Source organism: Phoca vitulina, unplaced genomic scaffold, assembly GCF_004348235.1.
Source record: "Phoca vitulina isolate PV1807 unplaced genomic scaffold, GSC_HSeal_1.0 scaffold4, whole genome shotgun sequence".
Classification (NCBI taxonomy): Eukaryota; Metazoa; Chordata; class Mammalia; order Carnivora; family Phocidae; genus Phoca; species Phoca vitulina.
Genome location: NW_022589707.1, coordinates 51,644,078 through 51,664,873, shown reverse-complemented (window position 1 = coordinate 51,664,873; position 20,796 = coordinate 51,644,078). Strand labels below are relative to the sequence as shown.

Genomic DNA, 20,796 nt, shown 5'->3' with positions numbered 1-20,796 from the left:
GTTTTATAGTAGGAATTCACATTCTGTAAAGAACACTGTACATTTGACAGGTACAGAAGTTAAAAGTATGCTCACACATAAGAAGTACTCAGTAAATATTAGCTATTAGGGTAATTGGTTATTCCATACATGTGATAGTAATGCATCATAGGATTTAAAATAGTCCTAGAGCTATAGACTCGAATGCTGACTTCTATTATAAGTGAAGTAATAAATTAATGTAGAAAGAAGTTTTGGCTCTATGAGAATTTGTGGTCCTACTGGCATTTTCATTGTCTCTTAAAGAGTTTAAACTGCTAGGATTATAAAAATGGTTTTAAAATTTCTTGAAACATTACAATAAGGAATCTGAAGCAATTAATGAACAATGTAGGGTTTAGTGGAGGAGATTTTGAGGAAAAGGGAACTGTCAAATGGAAATTTACACTGGGCCTTAATAATAAAAAATAATAATAATACAAAATATAATGTGCTTAGGAGTTACAATACATATTAATATACTTATCTGTTCTGTTATTTTGAAAACTGACTTCATTTTATTTATTTATTTTTAAGTATTTATTTATTTATTTTAGAGAAAGAGAGAGCACGAGTGTGGGGAGGGCAAAGGGAGAGGGAGAGAGAGAGAACTTCAAGAGGACTCCCTGCTGAGTGTGGAACCCAACGTAGGGCTCGATCGCTCCCAGGACCCTGAGATCATGACCTGAGCCAAGATCAGGAGTCTGACACTCAACCGACCAAGCCACCCCGGTGCCCCTGACTGCATTTTATTGCTCTCATTCTAGATACAGGCCATGAGAAATACACGGTAACATTTTAAAATAGGAGTACTTTCTTATTTGCCTCCCAATGCCCTGAAACTCCTGGACTCCAAAGGAGAGCAAAGTGAGTATCCTATGCCTAATAATAAAGAGGGAAAAAAAAAAAAAAACCCTCTCCAACTAGTGGGGGCCATCTTACTTGCTTTTGATGCCTCTGAGGGAAAGGTGAGAAATTTGGCTGAATATAAAGGAATACAAGTGAAAGTAAGTATATGTTTTTGTAGGTTCAAGAACTCCTAATTAACACAACGTGCCCATATAACCTTTTGACAATGTAAGCGAGCATCTAGAAGCCTATGCCTCAGACACAGTTGTGATAACGAAATGTTTCCATGAGGGCAGAGGCCTGGGGCACTGAACCTAACACAGATTCAGCAGCTGCTCATAAATACTGTGGTTGTCTGAATACTGGGTCCCTCCAAATCCTAATCATCCAGCTCCTTGCTGTGCAGTTTTCAGTCTCCCATTCAGTCTCAGATATGAGCCCCTTTGCCTCAGCAGAAGTGTACACTCCCAAAGCCTTGCTCCTCAAAGGATCAGCCAGGGAACAACAGGTTTGGCATCTCCTGGGAGCTTGTTAGGAATACGGAATGTTGGACACACCTCAGCCCGACTGAACAGAATCTGCACTTTAATAAATCCTCTTATGATTCATATGCACATGAAGTTTCAAAGGCTCCTTCCCAGAGGACAGAGACCAAGTTGGCTATTTCCTTTTTAATGTCCTTATTACAGAGATAAGACTATACCAAGTAAAGTGGTAGCTCTCAATGTGTTATTTTTAAATTAATTTCAATTCTATAAAGTTCCTTATTAAGAAAGCACTGTGACATATTTGTTAATACTCTCCTGAGAAATATATTTTTAGTAATGTCCAACAGAAAGAGAGAGAGAGAGAAAGGCAGAGAGACAGAGAAAAATGGCCTATGATTGAGAAGGAAGAAAATAATTAAGTTTTCAGTATGGAAGTCTGAGATAAAAATATCTTTCATTTGAAAAGTGGAGGCAATTTGTGATGGTTTATTCTGTAAATAGGCAGCACAGTGCGGAAGTTATTGAGCTAGGTGAGTCTCGGGCTTGGCTTGCAACCCTCCTTGGTTAAGCTTGCTGTGGCTAGCTGGCTGACTTATTTAAATCCTGGCAATTTCAGTTTCATCCTTGAAAAAATGAGGATAAAAAGAATGACTGTCTCATAAGGTTTTAGTAAGGGCTACCTTGAACACTTGTGCGGAGCGGTTAGCAATACCCTGCTCATGGTAAAAGTTCAATAAATGTCACTTTATTTTGTTCTTTTAAATTTCTTAAAAACTTTCAAGAAAGAGGTTCAAAAAGCAGACCCCACATGAACCTGTAATTTCTTCCCTTCCTGAATGCTGCAAACCTGGTCCCCTGTTCAGAGCTGTCGCTGACTGACCTTTTTGGTTTTTTTTCAAGCATTCTTATCTTTTTCTCATTTACTAGTTCCTAACCCCAGGAGTGTTTGTGGTGGTCTGCTGCTGATGGATCAGAGCTTCACAGACATTCCTCATTTCTCTAGCGCCAGCCATTGAGATCAGTGAACAACCAATACCACATGTCTAACAGAAAACTGGTCCAGTGCAACAAGTCTTAGCAGGTGAGGTAATGCACAGACCTAACCAACTCATAATAGCTCCTGACATTTAGGTCCAAGAAGAGTAGGGCAAAGGCCTCATGTTGAATTTCTAACCAGAGTCATGCAGCTTTGAAGCAAATATTTTTCTTACTGTGGTATCAGCCTTAATTATGCATTTACTACTGCTCCTTCTGAATACATGAATATATTTCAGGTCTGTGCTGAGAAAGAAATATGTTTGCTAAAGAGCTATTTTTAAAAAAATTCTCGGTAGTAGATATATTTAAGAGCTCTTAATGAATTCTTTTAATGAGTTGTTTTCAAATGCATTTTACCCAAGTTGATTCAAGATTTTGTTGGAGTGCCAGAGTTACTTTCAACTTCTTTTATGGTTAAAAAAAAAAAACCCTTATTTTCAGGATAGTGTAATGTACTTTCACCTTTCAACAATTGATCTTTCTTTTCACTATAAGATTTATGAAAGGATATAATCAATTCAGAAAAAAATAAAATCAGTTACATTACCTGCACCTTGAATGGTTCAAATGTATTAATGGGATGTGTTAGACCATATACAACTTTCTCATTTTCTGCCTCAAATGTCCCTGGAAGATAAACATTAAGGATATGATCTTTGACTTTCTGTGAGTTAAGGAACTAAGTTACTATTTGTAAATTCATATACATTTTACTTACCAAAAATTCTATCCCATATAATAAGAACACCGGCATAATTTTTGTCTATGCAATAACGGTTTCTGCCTATAAAACAAAATATTTAAAAAGGGGCTTTTTTGAAAAATGAAGTTATGCTTTTGACACATCTTATTGTATTTTAGAACCCATGCACAAAATTAAGACTTAGCAACAAAATGATTTTCCTAGGAATCTCTTTTCACTGACGTTATTTGTTAGTTAACTGTTTCTATTGTATTTATTTTTGAGTTAATTTTACTAAAAAGAGCAAAGAATTCCTTAAAACTACATATATTTAGAATTATCCCAGATTTAAAAAAAAAGTTTTTGCTCATAATTTTCCAGTTTTTTAGAAATCTGGGATAAATCTAAGTAATTTTACTTAAGACTATCAAAGAGTAATAATTAAAAATTAAATGGCCCACAAAACAAAGGCAATAGGAAATAAGATAAATAATATATGTATATTTGCATTTTTTTTTTTGAAGTGAGTTATCTCTACGCCTTTTCTCTGCATCTTTTCCAGGAAGAAAATTTTCTACTTAAAGTGAGACTTTACTTTTTTTTTTTTTAAAGTCATAAAAGACATAAGTGAAAATTAAATTACCCTTGATTATTTTTATTAACACAAAACATATATATTTTTCCTGCTCCAAAGTATTCAAATTATAATTTAAATGGAAATAGCTGGGTACAGTTTCTTTAATAATAAAAAAAAATTGCGTGAATAGATACAACTATATTCACATGAGTGTAAATCAAAGGAAGAAGAACATTAACCTACCAAGCTATTGCTCCGACAAACTCAACTGTCTTTATGTGTCATTTCTTTACATGCTTCTATGTAAGTAAATATATGTTTAAAAGTGAAGACACAAGAGACAAACTTCCCCAGTGCGAAAGCAGCGTGGGGCCGGCTACACGCACAGACATACAACCCGTTGCCGTGTGTGGGCTAAGCCGTGGTTCTCTGTCGGGTGGGGAGAACATTTTGCTTCTCAGCGGACATGTGGCAATGTCTGAGGACTGCTGGGAGTCACAACTGGGGGCAGATATTATTTGTATCTAGTATGTAGAGACCAACATCCTGTAATAGACAGGGTAGTCCCACCCCTAACCTCCCACCTCCAAATGAAGAACTGTTTGGCCTAGAACATTAACAATGCTGAGGCTGAGAAACCCAGGTACAAAACAACATGAGTGGGAAGGTACCCTGAAGTCAAACAGAGAACACTAGCAACCATTTCTTCTTCAATGTGAACTTATTCTTCTCCACTCCTTATGTTTCCTTTTATGTGAAGGAACAGTCTATAACCCTTGGCCTTTCCAGCCCCTCACTACCAATCCCCTTGGGGTTGGGGAATGCCTATGGAGTTTGGATTCTTTTTTTTTTTTTTTTAGAGACGGGGGGAGAGAGAGAGAGCATGAGCAGGGGCAGGGAGGGGGAGAGGGAAAAAGAGAATCTTAAGCAGGCCCCATGCCCAGTGAGGAGCCCATCATGGAGCTGATCTCATAACCCTGAGATCATGACCTGAACCAAAATCAAGAGTCAGATGCTTAACCAACTGAGCCACTTAGGTGCTCCAGGAAATGCCTACGGAGTTTGGAAGAGGAAACTGAGCATCTGCAGCCTGACTCTGCCCTCTCCTGTTCCTTGGCGGGGAAGGGTGTGGCTTATGTTTCCATCTGCTCCCTGCCAGGGGGAAAGGGACCTGCAGATTGGGAAGGCAGGCCTGCAGTCTCCCAGTGCTGCCTATGATGCCTGGAAATTTGTAAAAGAAGTACAACAATATTTATTATTTTATTACTGTCTTCCTTCTCTCAACATTGTGTTTGTGAGATTTATTCAGGCCATCCCAAGTTGCAATAGTTTGGACATTTTTATTGCTATAAAATTCCCCATTACAGGCATAGTCTACAATTTCTCTGTTCTACTGTGATAAACATTTGAATTTCATCTCTATTTTTTTCTATTACAAATAATGCTGTTATGCACATTCTTGTACAGGTCTTTTGGTGCACACATGTAAACATTTTTGTGAAGTCTTATGCTGTCTTTAAACCTTAGGCACTAGCCACATGAGATTTTTTCTTTGTCAGGCTAATGCAGTTCACAGAATTTAGGCAAGAAAGTGAACTGCTGTTTATTAGGCTTTCCTGAAATCCCAACAATTTTCAAGACAGAGGCTTTCTGGCTGTGTATAGGAATGACCCTCAGCATTGGGTCAGGAAGTGACCTTCAACTGACTCCTTCAATGTAGAAAGTGTGCATCCCCTCAGGTGGTTAACTTGTTTTCCATTACAACTAAGGAGATCTAGGCAAAAAGGTAAATCCAAGAAAGGTGTTTTTTTTTTTTTTTCCTCCAATCTTTGCTTTGGAAATGAGGCTTGTCCAGGTGCAGTGGAAGAAATGATACCTATTTATACAGTGAATGGTGACTATGCTGAATAATTGTGATGAAGATACAAAATAATACTGTTTCTAAAGTAATGAAGAAGGAAAAAAAGATCAAATTTCCTTACCGTGATGAACCCTATGATGGCTAGGAGTATTAATAATCAGTTCCAAAGGACCAAGATTATTGATGACCTGTTTAAAACAAAAGAAATATTTATATTTATACACATAGGTATCAATAAATGTGTATATGTATTCACATTAAAAGCCCACATGGATTAAGAGATATTTCAAGTTTCAAGGTTGGCCTCAGAGTTGGAAGAAGTTTCTCTACTTCCTGGTGTTCATATAAAAATAACAATAAGCTATGGGGCACCTGGGTGCCTCCGTTAGTTAGGTGTCGAACTCTTGATTTTGGCTCATGTCGTGACCTCAGGGTTGTGAGATCGAGCCCAGCATTGGGCTCACACTGGGTGTGGAGCCTGCTTAAGATTCTCTCTCTCTCCCTCTGCCCTCTGCCCTTCCCCCTCCCTCTCCCACCCATTGTGTGTGTGCAATCTTTCTCTCAAATAAATAAATAAATAACAGTAAGTTTTTAACTATACTGAGAGGCAGTATAGTAGTAGACAGGTTAAGAGTTAGGCTGCCGAAATTCAGTTCCTGGAACCTCCATTTATTACTATGTGATCTTGGGAAAACAACTCAAGCTTTTTATAATTCAGTTTCCTCATGTTTAAAATGGAAATGTTAAAAAATATCTACATAATAATATTCTGAGTATTACAAACAGTACAGTATTTATATACTACCACCGTCAAGGCACACTCAGGTCTCATGTCATTTCATGTTCTTCACCTTTCAGCTGTGTCTTGGTTGATTTATGGTAACTAGCACATAACTAGGGAAGGGAAAACATAGTATTACATTTGCTTTCTGGTTAGTTGAGGGTTGGTTTCACCCAATACTCAGCCATGTAGCAACAGCTGTTACCTACTGCATTAGGGTGATTCTGCTTATTCGAATATAATCCTGAATGGTCTTTTACCTGTAGATGCACCATCTTTGAGTCCATTTTAGAGGCACAATTAAAAATGTTTACTTTAATTATGATCTAAATGTATTTGTTAGAGGGGCGCCTGGGTGGCTCAGTCGTTAAGCGTCTGCCTTTGGCTCAGGTCGTGATCCCGGGGTCCTGGGATCGAGCCCCACATCAGGCTCCCTGCACGGTGGGGAAGCCTGCTTCTCCCTCTCCTACTCCCCCTGCTTGTGTTCCCTCTCTTGCTATGTCTCTCTCTGTCAAATAAATAAATAAAATCTTTAAAAAAAAAAAATGTATTTGTTAGAGCCTACTAATGACAAAATCAATCACTGTTATATTTTAAGAAAATATTCACCTCTAGAGCTAATTTCCATTTGAGGATATATGAGGAATAAAGGAGTAAGTTAAATGATGCTTTAGGAGAAAAAACACCCCCCGACAATCATGACTCCGACATGAATTGGCAACAGGTCAGTGGTACGGGGAAAAAATAAAGAGACAGGACTGCTCAAGATAAAAAGATATTTAAGTTACAAAACAGCCAAATGGAGTGATCTTGTTTTGAATACTGGTTTGAACAAACCAAACAAAATACATTTTATAGTCAATGAGGGTTAAGACAATGATTATATACAGGGTTATTACATGATAAAAAATGCTGTTTTTATTAAAAATTATGTTGGGATTGTCATCGTGTAGGAAGATGTAATTGTTTTTTTAGAGTTGTATAACTGAAGTATACATGACATGAGATCTATGTTTTGCTAAAAGATACGTGGCAATGCATTAAGAAAAAAAAAGGATAACTAGTGAAAATGAATCAAAATCATAATGATTTTTTAATTGAAATGATGGATATACATAAATGTATTCTATTATTTTGTCTACTTTTCTGAATGTTTGAAAAATTTTAAGATAAAATTTTACGTAAAAGGAACTACTACTCTAGTAATACCCAATAATGCCCAGTTAGCCAGTTGAAAAATACGAATAGATCTCTAAAGTCCCAAACAAATTTCTAGATTGCAACTCTTTATATAGCGGGGTTTAATCATGTTTTGGCAATCTCTGACAGACGTTAAAACACCCAGATTGCTCTGCAAATCTGAACAGCTGCAGTAGTCACACTCTCCCCAGCTTGTGGGGTCCTGTACCCTCTTGAGGTAGAAGCTGCAGCAATGTTGCCACATGGCGGTCTGCAGCTCTCCAGAGGGCAGGTGCCACCACCATCTCCTTATTGAACCCACTGTTTACACACTTGAAAGAAGCAGTCCTTGCCTTCCATACTGCTGCCAAGCTTCTGAGGGATTTTCAGTTTCCATTATGGAACAGACAGAAATGTTGCATGCAAAGGATGTGTAATATTTTGTGTCCTCTATTGATTTAGCCTCCCTCCCTCCCTCCCTTCATTCTTCTTTGCCTCCTTCCCCACCCCCCCTTCTATCTTGGAGTTTTATCACCATTTTAAAATTATTTCCATGAGAAATATACTATGAGCTCCAAACAATAGACTTTTTGGTTAACTCATAGAACAGAATTCCATTTATACCTAAAGAACTATCTGTAATTTTTTTAATTTAGGAGTTCAAAATACTGTGAATATGTAGCACTTACATCAGACTATATTCCTATCAAATAAGCCACAAAAGGTATTACCCCACAAATAGAAGTACTAATGACCAGGGATTGGGATGGGAGTAAGTAGAAATAGCCCTGTATTTTACTGGACTCCATTGTTCTGCACTTGGTGGAAAAATATTTGTTAAGAAGAATGGTGATGGATAGAGAACAAGAAAGTGGGGTTTCTCAGCAGTCAGAACATTGAAATCTGATGCTCTGTTCGGGCTTTGTATCTCTGGCAGAGAACCAGATGGAAAAGGAGAAAACCATTTTATCCTTGTTTGTCTCGTTGGTGCCTAGCATATGTTACAAAAACAGACAACAAAAGGGGGTGGAGGAGACTACACTGACCAGCTTCTGCTACCCAGATGCATTTCTGATCCTTGGTCCTGGCATGTGTGCAGCCGGATTTAAAGCCACACAAATGAATCAAAATGAGTGCATTCAGATGATTGGAGCCTTGGCTGAGTGCATTATTATTATTATTTTTTAATGTCAACCACTTTTCCTCAAAGAAAATCTTTTGCTCCTACAGGCTAAAGCATGGTGATATCAATATTGAAAGTTCCCCTTTTTTTTAAAGTTAAAAGCCAAGTACAACACAGGCAACCACAGTCAATTTCCTGGTAGTGCCTATGAGGACCTTGGAGCTGAGGAAGACCACCTCGGTGTGGGAGATGATTCATCATTCAGACAGCCCAGTCAGAACCTCTTTTGGAGAAAACTCTTCTAACTCAAAATCATGGAGAAGTCATCAATAATTAATACAGGTTGAGCATAATGACTTAATTATCACCCACTTTTGCAAATTCAGTCATTTAGCAATTCAACCACATCTAGCTTTGAATAACTTCCTGAAAATATGTTACTGTGGAAATTACTGCAGCTATTCTCATTTTTAGAAAGTTATTTTTTCTGTCTTATTTTTTAAGATTTAGATGAGTTAATTTAAATGATGGAATTTTATAACCTATAGAGGACTTAAAAATCATATAGTCCCATACTCTGTTATTTTTTAAAAAGCATAAAAACCGTAGCTCAGAGAAGTTAAATTATTAGCGCAAGTTCAAACAGCTTGGAAGAAGCCCTAGAGTCTTCTTGATTTCAACTCAAGATTCTTTCTGTTTTTCTATTATATTTCTTCTAAGAGATGCAGAAATATTTCCATCAAATAAAAGTAATTTAAACTTTTAGAAGTTTCATGGACAATAACTAAATGCTTTTTTACTACATTCCAGTCAAAAGAAATCCAAGTATTTATAAAGAACCTAGACACTTCAGATTCTAAACTGCCCCCTCATGGGATTTTAGGCACTTCTAGTGTTTCTTAGGTCCCCAAAGCAATGGTCTGTTTTGTAAGCTGTCATTTTCTGTCAAGGTTTTAGAACCTGAGAACATGGATGCCTAGAAAGGCCATGAATAGGCTTCAGAAAGTCAAGAACACCCTTAAGTGTTATACCAAATTTTATGAATATGTACCAATGGGTATTTTTCTGGGAGGAAACTATTGTTTTCATCATATACTCAAAGGGGTAGATGAGTCCTCAGAGGTTAAGAACCAGTGTTCCAAACAAAGGTCTTTAGATTATTTCTTTGCCCTTCTTATTTATATTGTGTTTTCAGTTTCCATACTATTAAATTTTGGATGCTAATTTCTCAGCCAAACTTCAGAAACTAATATAAACATTTTTTCTGTCTATTTCTTGAAATCATTGTTTTCCAAAAGGATCATTTCTTGAGCTGTTTTTATATGTATAATAATAAATTATTATGAAAATAACAATTGTATAATAATAAGCTTCATCCATTCTATTGATTAAATTTTATCCAGCAGAAGTGCTCTGGATCTTTTGCTGTACTGGTCACAAACTCATTTCTCTCCCCACAGTTTATGGCAGGGGTGGGGAAAACAGTTAAATATAAAAGTAAGAGAACAGGGCCCATAAGACACTGTTATCTTCTCATCATGTCATTGTCCTCATCAAAAATAAAGTGAACTCAAATGAAAGGCTCCTCATAATGAACTAAATGAAGCCCAAAACATGTTGAATTCAAAGCTGTTCAATCTCTTCCTCAAGATGAATTTCCAATGTTCTCTTTCTTCTGCCTCAAAGACTTTAACCTCCCATCTCGATCTGTTGGAATCCTGCTGTTCCTTCAAGTCCTACCTAAATTTTGAAACACTCTTCTTGATTTTTCTAATGAGAATTTTGTTTGCCTTTTTCTGAATATGTATTGAGACATCACTAATTTTTATGTCATGCTGTTCTGATTTCTAGTTATTTGTATTCACTTCCTATACAATGTTGAAAGTTCAATGAGGACAGAAATGGTACCTTACTCCTCTTCAAGGTTCTCGCAGTACATGCAACATTGACTTGCATATAGTGACTGCCCAACAAGAGTATATTGAGCAGATTAAATCCACCTCATGGCCCTCCCCACCCTCCTGGCTTTACAGTAGTGGTTCTCAAATGGGGATGACTGTGCTCCCAGGGGACTTTTGGCAATGTCTGGAGATACTTTTGGCTGTCACACTGGAGGAAGTGCTACTGTAATTTAATGAGAAGTGGTTTTAGTGCTGCTAAACATCCCACAATGCACAGGACAGTAACCCAACATTGATAATGCCCTCTGCTTCATGGGTATACGTGTCTTGCTGTGCTTTAATCTTTTTGCAGTCCCAGAGGGAAGCATTGTAAAATTCCTGTCTTCTAGTTTGGAAATTGGAGGGAGGGGTACATTAGGGAATGAACCTAGTGGTCATTCCCAAGGCTAGAGGCAAAACATGAGTCTGGAGTGCCCTCAGCCTTTAAAGTCCAGAGAGCAAATCCAAACATGATCTGTGATCTAGTGATTGGAAAATTAAGATAAATAGCTAAAATGGAGGGGCCAGAAACCATTAACAACAAACAGACAGACAGACAAAAAACAGAAAAATAGAAAATCACAGGGTCCAGATAATGGGATAGTTGAATTCTGGTGATCATTGGCAGGTGAATTTTTTGAACTATTTTTTATGTTCTCTCAGTATAGGTTTGTGAGGGCTTCAGTTTCAGTTAAAAGGAGTCAGAGATACAAAATACAGTTTCCATATCACCAAATGATTCTGAAGTGTCTTTTGAGAGTTCTTATAACCCTTCTCCCCCCTTGCCCTGCAGTCACATTTTGAATGAGTTGAATGACTTAGAGGCTTAAAGGTTAGTGAAACTTCCATTGTATCTAGGTTACCGGGCAGGAATAATTTCGCCCTAGAAATTGATAAAGTAAGTACATGTGGTAAATCAAATAATTAAATGTCCACTACGAATTGGTTGCAATTAATTCTTTCCACAAAAAAAAAAAAAAAAAAAAAAAATTCTTTCCACAGTGTAGCTCTCAGGAGTTTTCTGATTACCCTACATCACCTGAAAAACACACCTCTGTAGGTCTTTCCAATTGAAATTGAAAAATCACTTAGAATTGAACTCTGTAAAGCATCAAAATAAATGTTCTAAATTAATGTACTGTCTGAAATTATTTCTTATAAAATTAACATATTCTATTCTATACATTTCTTAGTTATTTTCACTGATTCTTCTAATTGGGAAATATTGACTGTTTAGGTTTTCGTAGTTCACTTAAGAGTGCAGAAATGATTAACTAATGTACAAGTTGGAGGGCCAGGCTTGCTTTCAACGAATTCAGTTAATTAAAAAAAAATAATTTTGGGGCGCCTGGGTGGCTCAGTTGGTTAAGCGACTGCCTTCGGCTCAGGTCATGATCCTGGAGTCCCGGGATCGAGTCCCACATCGGGCTCCCTGCTCAGCGGGGGCTCTGCTTCTCCCTCTGACCCTCTTCCCTCTCTTGCTATCTGTCTCTCATTCCCTCTCTCTCAAATAAATAAATAAAATCTTTAAAAAAAAAAAAACCTATTAAAAAAAATAATTTTGTTTTTATGAATTGCTTGGAAAATTGCCTCTTCTCACCTCACTCTGACTATTGATGTTGAAGAGACTTTCTAAATCCATTTTAAAACAAAACCTCTCAATTCTATTCTTCTGTCTGGGAATGTCACATTATATTTCCACCCTTCAGTTTTTCTACCTGCAAATGGGTACTAAAAATACTGGAATATATTACTGAAAGGCTATAGGAATATTTGTAACCACTTACTTTTCAGAAAGAAAGCATGAGTCTATAGTTAATTATAAATTTCTTTCCAAATAAGACATGCTTACAAATATTCATGCTTCCTGTCTGAGAGAGAAAAAATCATAATAGGGAAAATATGTCCTAAGAAGCATGTGTTTTACAGAATACTCATTAACAATGAATGTGCCTACAATATGATAGATGTTAAGGAGTGACTGGGCTGGGGGTGAAGTGAAATGAAATCTCCATAGTAGGAAAATGCCTGCATTCAGATGAGCATAGGTTATAGGGACACCATTAACTCTAACTAGTCAAGACTTCTTTATAGCATCATGCATGATTAATGTTCCAGGGACCCATACCACTGTGGGCCTCCATGTTTCACTGCAGCCAGTATTTAAGGGAAATACTAAGCCAGTTCTTAATATATTTATCATCTGATAGACAAACCACTGTCACGTTATATTTAACTAAGAATGATATGCTTGACATGCGGTCTGAAAATGGTAAACTTTTCAGGTAGATTAGTCACAAGATTCAATACAAACCCAAACTAAAATTAAATGAACTAATAATTATACCATGATCAGTTGTTTATTTTGTTGTAACTTACCTTCCTTCCTTCCCTCTTTTCTTTCTTTTTCTTTCCTTCTTTTAGCTATCTATCTATCCATCAACTAAGCATGTCTGCATGTACATTTATAAATAAAAAATTTGAAAAATCTTTTATTTGGAAAGAGCTTTACAATAACTATAGGATTATGCACATCTTTTTAAAAGTAAGTGGTTATAAATATTTCCATGACCTTTCAATTATATATTCTAGTGTTATAGCTATATTTACCATAGAAAATCTGAAGGACAAATATATCAATGTATACACATAAATTTATCCTTATTAAATATATTTATCATATATACTAAATATGTATTTGAATGCCAATCAACTACTTTAACTACCAAATTACCAATAAGGGTTTTCTATTAGCACTGGAAGTTTTCAGATCATTAAAATCTGTATTTATAAATTTTTATCGAAGTTTCTTACTAAAAGATAGTTGCATAACAAGCCCACCAAGTAGTCCCTTGTCAGCCAGTCCATTCATTCTGGGCAAAGACTTATTGAATTTCTCTGGACTTTACTAGGTTTTAGAGGTAAAAAGAAAGGAACTGATACACAGGCACTTCCTGCAGGAGGTTTATTTACAGTCCAGTGGACTCTTCAATGGCAAGTTAGAACTATTTCAGAAAAAAGGGTTTTATAAAAAGTTTTCTTTTTCAAAAATTTTGTGTACTCTTGAGAAGGATGAGAAACGCATTCATTTTTTTTTTTTTCTTTTCCTTTTCTGGTACCATTGCACAGTACAGATATTTGTACTTAGAATCCAGTTGAATTTATAATTGGCATAGAATTACCTAATAAGAAGAAAATTGAGTTCTTTTCTAGGTCAAAAGCTAAAAATTACCTTTAGTAAAAATATATGCTTTTATCTAGACCTCTAGAGTGCAGCTTTGCAAAAAATCCCACTGATGGCTCCTGGAGAACACTGTGGAGAGTTTTCTTTTGTTCATAAGCTTCTTCAACAGTCACTATGCGAGGTTCATTTATTTAAGACGTATTTATTGAGTGCTTATTTTATGAAAAGCCCTATGTTAAGATCTTTTGAGAGATCACAAAGTGGAATGGGATTTACAATTTAGTTGCAGATAATTTAACTTATTCTTAAAGTTACAATGAGTGACGATGTCAGTTGTTATTGTTTGAAAATATATAAGAATACGTTTTTTACTATCAAGAAATTCTACAGCAATTCCTCATTAAAGTTTGAGGAAAAGAATAAATTCCATGAACGCTACAAGTTAACATATTAAAATAATTTTACTTCTTGTCCTGAATTAGTTGATTTTTAAATACTCATTATTCTTCTTGTTAAAAACTTAATCAATCTGAACATTTATGGATAAATTTATATTGTAGAGCATCTGGTGATGAAATGTAAAAATAAAATCTTAATTACCTCCCCCACTAGTTCTGCTATGTTAATTCAAGACAACACACTCAAGTATTTAGACAGATGGTGGTGGCGGCCATATTAACCTCTGATTTCTCTACAGGGAAGCAAGAGAAAGCAGAGCTCTTAGGATGTGTGCTTGTCTGCCTAGTTTCACACTTTGAAATCCTCGACAAATGCTGATTTATTCACAGCCAAATGTTTTCCTATCTGATTAGGCAGCTTTCTACTTCAGTAAGCATGTAATATGGAGGTAACTGAATTTCCACACTGAGGAGTGAAAAAACAATATTTATAGTTTGGAAATAAAACAATCTGGAGGAATCAGGACTGTTAGGATCATAAAGAGCTTCATAGGGAGTAAATTTCTGATGAATCTATACCATAGGGTTAAAGAGTTAAAAGCTTAGTTTTAAGAAGAATGAGACTAGGCTATGTTTATACAATAAACAGCAGTTTTAAAGGACTGCGTTTATAATAAATTATCTTGAAGGCTGATTCTTGTCACTTATGATTGTATTATTCCTCAAACAAGAGGACAAGAGCTAGACAAGTTAGCATTTTATTTGAATTTGTCTCGGCTTACATTTTAAATAACACTTTTGACTTCTCCTTGGAAAAATGCATGCAAGTGGCTACTGAATGTGTTCCTCCAAAAAGTGGTGGATTCCCAGTGACTTTCTTTTTTTAAAACACCAATTAAATTGACAGAAGGGAAATAGGAAACATTCATAAACATAACCATATAAAACTTCATTCTAGTGTAACAAAAATTTTATATTTACCAGTCTGGGTATTCAGGGAAAAAAAAACCACATTATTATCAGTAGTAGAAACATTATGTTAAAAAAAGGTAGCTAATAACCTGAGGGGTTAAGTAGACTTTGTTTAAATATCCAATCCAGGCAGTCTTATAATACATGCTCCAAATACATAACTCATTCTAAAACTCACTACATTTTGATTATTATTATAGTAATATTTCCAGTTTCAGGTACAGCTTCTACATTCATTAATCAACAAATATTAATGTATTACTATGTACCTGGAATTATCTAAGCATTAGATACTTCCATCAATAAAACATATAAATCTGCATTACAGAATTTATAATCGCATATGACAGATCTCCTAATTGTTTTTTTTTTGTTTTTTTTTTTTAAAGATTTTATTTATTTATTTGAGAGAGAGAGAATGAGAGACAGAGAGCATGAGAGGGAGGAGGGTCAGAGGGAGAAGCAGACTCCCTGCCGAGCAGGGAGCCCGATGCGGGACTCGATCCCGGGACTCCAGGATCATGACCTGAGCCGAAGGCAGTCGCTTAACCAACTGAGCCACCCAGGCGCCCAGATCTCCTAATTGTTATCCTTTATAAATTTTGGTGTGTTAAAAAATATTAGCAAGTACTAATCTTTCAAAGTCAAATATAAAATGGATTTTCAGTCAGTAGATTAGAAGCTATAAGTATCTGTCTCAAGTTCATTTGCCCTGTTTTCATGTGTATACTTTCCTTCTAAGAACAAGCTAAAGTGTATCCCCTCCACTTGTCTCTTCAGGATTTTTTTAAATTAGCACATCCTGTCTTAGTCAGTTCAGGATGTTATAATTAAATACAATACACTGGATGGCTTAAAAAACAAACATTTACTTCTCACAGTGATGGAGGCTAGGAGGTCCAAGATCAAGGTGCCAGAAGATTCAATGTTTGGTAAGAGCTACCTTCTTATTGAGTCCTCTCTCTCATGTCTCTTCTTACAAGGGCACGAATCCATCATAAGGACTCCACTCTCATGACCTGATTACCTCCTAAAAGCCCCGTTTTCAAATATTATTACATTTGGGATTATGGCTACAACACAGGAATTTGAAGGAGCACAATTCAGTCCTCTCTGATCTAAGTCTAGGCTATGAGCACTTGTTTCTCCTGCTCCTCTCCAATACACACATATATTGTAAAAAGTCTAGTTAACAAGATCAGTCCATTCATTAATTAAAAAGATATTTGTTGATGGTCATCCAAGTTCAAGACAATGGGAAAACAAAGATGAATAAAACATAGTTTTGCCTTCAAGAAGTTTATTGTCAGCTCCCATATTCATGGTGCTCAAGCTTCCTAATATCAATGTTGCAGATTCCTACCCTCGCTCAGAAGAGATTTATTAATATTCTATGGTTCTTAGAAGGGGTCTATCATTCTATATCTTGAGTAAGCACCCAAATAATTCTGATACATGCATGTGACCCATCCAACTCTGCCTTTATGTACCAATTCTAATATGTAGTCTTATGACTTTTTCATAATAACTACCATAATAACTAGTATTACCTTCCTGACTATACACTTAACATATTTTAACCAACTGAGCCACCCAGGCGCCCTCCACTTAACATATTTTATTAAGCCTCACCACACTCTTATGGGTCGGTATGATTACCTTCACTTACTAGATTAGAAAGCAAGGTCAGAGAATTTAAATAGCTTTACTAAATATTCACACCCATCCTTCAGCAAGCATTTCTTGAGATTCCATTATGCAGGAACCCTTTTAGGTTCTGCAAACACAATAGTGTACAAATCTCTAACAGAGGATAGATTTCTCTTTGATTACACAACCTATACTCTTAGACATTATGTCTTATTACTCTCTTGTTCTTAAAATATTCTTCTTTTCAATTCTGTTAGTAGGTTCCCAACATATTCCTTGTGCCAGAAAACCTCAAATTCCAGTTCTTTCACAATACACATTTTAAAATAATAATCTATGAATTTTTAGAGAGTCTATTGATGAGCTTCAGGAAACTCAATAAAATTATTTTTTTATGTAAAGTTTTTTCCTTTAGGAAAGAATCCTAGACTCTAACAGATTCTTGAAGGAAGAAATGATCCTCAAAACGATAGTAACAAGCGATGTCAATTCAGGTCAGCAGGCTAGAGTAGTCTCTTTGTCTGGCACAGAGTACGCACTCAAGAACTATTTTTTTTAATATATGAATTTCAAAGGGATTTGCATATCTAATACATTTGGGAAAACACTACAAAATTATACATGAATAAGTTGAGGGCGAATTATCTTAAAAGGTAACTATAGAATAGAACAAAAGATCACTTCTAGAGAGACCATGTATAGGACTTGAAGACAGGCTACAAAGGAGGTCAAAGAGTTAAAGGTGACATCAAGATTTGATCATGATGTTGACTTGAAGTAGCACTGGAAGTAAAGAAGAAGAGCAGCTAATTTGAGTCATGATGAAATACATTTTAAACATGTTAACTCTGGGTAGTGTTAAGTATTCCTGTGAATATGTTAAATGAGACACAGGAAACACTGACCTTAAATCCATAAGAGAGTTAGCATTAGAGCTACAGACTATGTAATTACTTAGAGACAATATGAAAACGGTGAAGTAAATTAAATTCTAAAGAAGGAAGAGTATTAAGAAGAGAGAACTGGAACCTGAAATTCAGAGAGGAATAAAAGGGACTATGGGAGTAAACAAACAAAAGTGCTGTGAAATGTCTCAGCTTACTTCCAGGACACAAGGCTTATTAGGTACTACTGAAATAAGCACCTGATAGACAAGAAGCATGAAATTTGATGTTTGCTAAAATAAGTATTTTTCAAAAACATTTGTTTTAAAATATAACTACTTCTTCCTCAAAATTCCTTAAAATTCTAAAAGATACATGATCATGACCCTTAAAAATGTATATTATATTAGGGGAGATACAGCATAGCTATATTCCAGATATAAGTACAAATAAGTATACACATAACAAATTTATTTACTTATTATCAATAAGAGATATCTGTTTATTTAAACACTGCTATATGTATTTATTAAAGTTTCTATGTATATATGTACTTATATACACAAACATATGTTCACGTAATAGATGAGCCATATTTTGTTTTTTGCTATCAAGGAACTCAGAATAATGGGAGAAACAGAGCTTAGCAACAAATACAATATAGATGTGTAAGAAGTAAACTTCAGCATTATTAACTGGATGCTTTTCATAAGCAGGAACCAATGTGTTATAACATTCATGTCCCCCAACAGAGCTTACTCTCATTCATTAACTGCCAATATGGAAATAGAAATAAACACAGCAGTAATGTAAAGAAAATGCACTTATAGAGTTAAGTAGGAGGTGAAAAAAGACATTCTGAAGGAAGTGGTAATTGAGTTGCATCATGAAGAATGTTTGGAAAAGGTCATCAACAAAGAGAGCATGTATAAGTACAGAAAATGAATAAGCGTTTGGTGTGCTTGAGAGCAAAATGCCGTGTGGTTTAGCTGGAGCATCTGACTAATGGGATGAGAATGGAGAGGTAAACAAGGGTCATATTCTAAGAAACCTGAAATCCATTCATGAATTTAAGGTATTTGATTTTGTCTCGGAGGCAGCAAAAAGCCATTCAAAACGTCCTTTTGTGGATATTTGTTCTCATGCTGGCACTGCCTGATATAACTGGGTTTCTAAAATCATCACCATGTTTGTTGCATGCAAATATTTGGAAGAGAAGAGAGTCTGTAGGAACAGAAAAGAATAAAATTCTATCATAACCATCTATGTAATTGATAGAAGGAGCAAAAGCTAAAGTGAGATAACAGAATGGAAAGGTTAAGAGAGATCAAAGAGCTGTTTAGGAGGAAAACGAGTGTATAATACTTTAAAAGAGTGAAAGGATGAGCTACTAAGAATTATGCCAGGAAAATAGACATATATTGGGGTTGTTCCAGGTAATCCGGGTCATCTCTAAGAAATGTAAAATCAGTGACACCAGATTTCAGAGGGGGAAAGGAAAAAATAGTTTACCAGGTTTTGAATCACATATCTACTACTAATTAGCTACAACATTAGGGAAATTATTTAATCTCCTGATACTTGAATTTCTTCTCTTTGAATTGGGACAATAGGATTGTATGATGCTTAAATAAGCAAATCTTATTTTTAAAGATTTTTTATTTATTTGAGAGAGAAAGAGAGAGAGAGAGAGCGCGTGCACAAGCAGAGGGGAGGGGCCGAAGGAGAGGGAGAAGTCCCACGTGGAGCTCGATCCCACTGGGATCATGACGTGAGCCAAAAGCAGACACTTAACCAACTGAGCCACCCAGGCGCCCCCCAAAAAACAAATCTTATGAAATACTTAGCAGTGACCGACACATGGTCTGAGCTACATAGGTACTTACTCTTAATAGAAGAGACACTTTATGAAGAACAAATTTGAGTTGGGCCTTAAAGAATGTATAGAATAGCAAAATGTAGAAAACATGGAAGAAGAGAAACAGTAATGATTATATAGCAGATGTATTTGGGAAATGGAAAATAGTCAACTTTAACCGAAATGCACAGAATGGAAAGTAACAGGATGTACACAGGAAATCTATCTGAAGGCAGGGCATGAGAAGCATAAAATTAAAGCAATTTAGACTTTGCTCATCAAGCAACTGAACATCACCAAAGGATTTTCAGTAAGACTAACCTCTGAGGATAGATTAAATTTTAAGAGGGACAAGTAGAAGTGTATAAAGGTCACACAGTAATTTGGTCCAGACAAGATTACAACTGAGTTCTGTCTTAACTAACCAATAGCTTTGATCTTCTTTCACCGTGCCATATGGGTTATTTATGAACCCTGTTGCCTCCCATCATGGTACACTGAGATATAACCAAATAAATATATTGTTTGAAGAGGAAGGGTGATAAGTAGGTGATGGCCAAAACATAAGATCTGAAGCCAGATGTGTTACCTTATATAAACTGCAGAATCTCAATATTCTTAGCTTTAAAAAGGATAGTGTTTGCTCACGAAGTTGGTGAATATAAAAGTTCCAGTTCTCTGAAATTGTCTATTAAATTTCTGGGATAGTTTCCTGCTGCGTGTACTTCTACCATGTACCCTTAAAATAAAGCCTCATTAACTGAGGTTATTTGAACTTATATTCAATCTTTACAAACTATAAAATTTTAATTGACCTTTAGTGATTAAAATTATTTTATGGGAATTAAATAAAATTTTTTTGCTTAGAACATATTGGATGTTTAATACATGGTGGCTATTATAACATTAAGATGAGAAATGGATGAGAACAAGGAATCTGGAGCCTTACTACTTGGTACAAAGCCCAGGTTTGACACTTACCAGTCCTATGATGCAGGACAAGTTACTTAGTATACTTAATTTGAGGAAATAGTATTACCTATTCTATAGACTTGTTAGGAAGATTTAATGAGATAGTATTTGTTAAAACGCTTAAAATACTTCCTGAAAAAGTGAGTTCTGGATAAGTAAATGACATACAAAATGAAATAAATAAGAGACAAATAAACAGAAATGTAATCTCTTCATATTTTTCCTTGGGATATATCAGACCAACGACAAATATCAGTAACTGAGAATTGGTGGCTTGGAATGACTGAAACTGTTTAGTCTTCTAAAATTCAGTCATTTTTAAATATCTTTTGAGCTACTTTT

At 35.7% G+C, this 20,796-nt stretch overlaps 1 protein-coding gene across 1 annotated transcript in view; it reads right to left on the bottom strand.

The window, feature by feature from the left end:
• The window catches only part of LOC116630647 (alkylglycerol monooxygenase-like), a 193,626-nt gene that overhangs the window by 160,057 nt on the left and 12,773 nt on the right, over positions 1–20,796 (bottom strand). The window contains exons 3-5 of the mRNA XM_032401315.1: positions 5,635–5,701; positions 3,112–3,177; positions 2,941–3,020 (exon numbers count right to left, since the gene is read on the bottom strand). Of these exons, the coding sequence (XP_032257206.1) occupies positions 2,941–3,020; positions 3,112–3,177; positions 5,635–5,701 (213 nt within the window). The remainder of the gene's footprint in view (positions 1–2,940; positions 3,021–3,111; positions 3,178–5,634; positions 5,702–20,796) is intronic.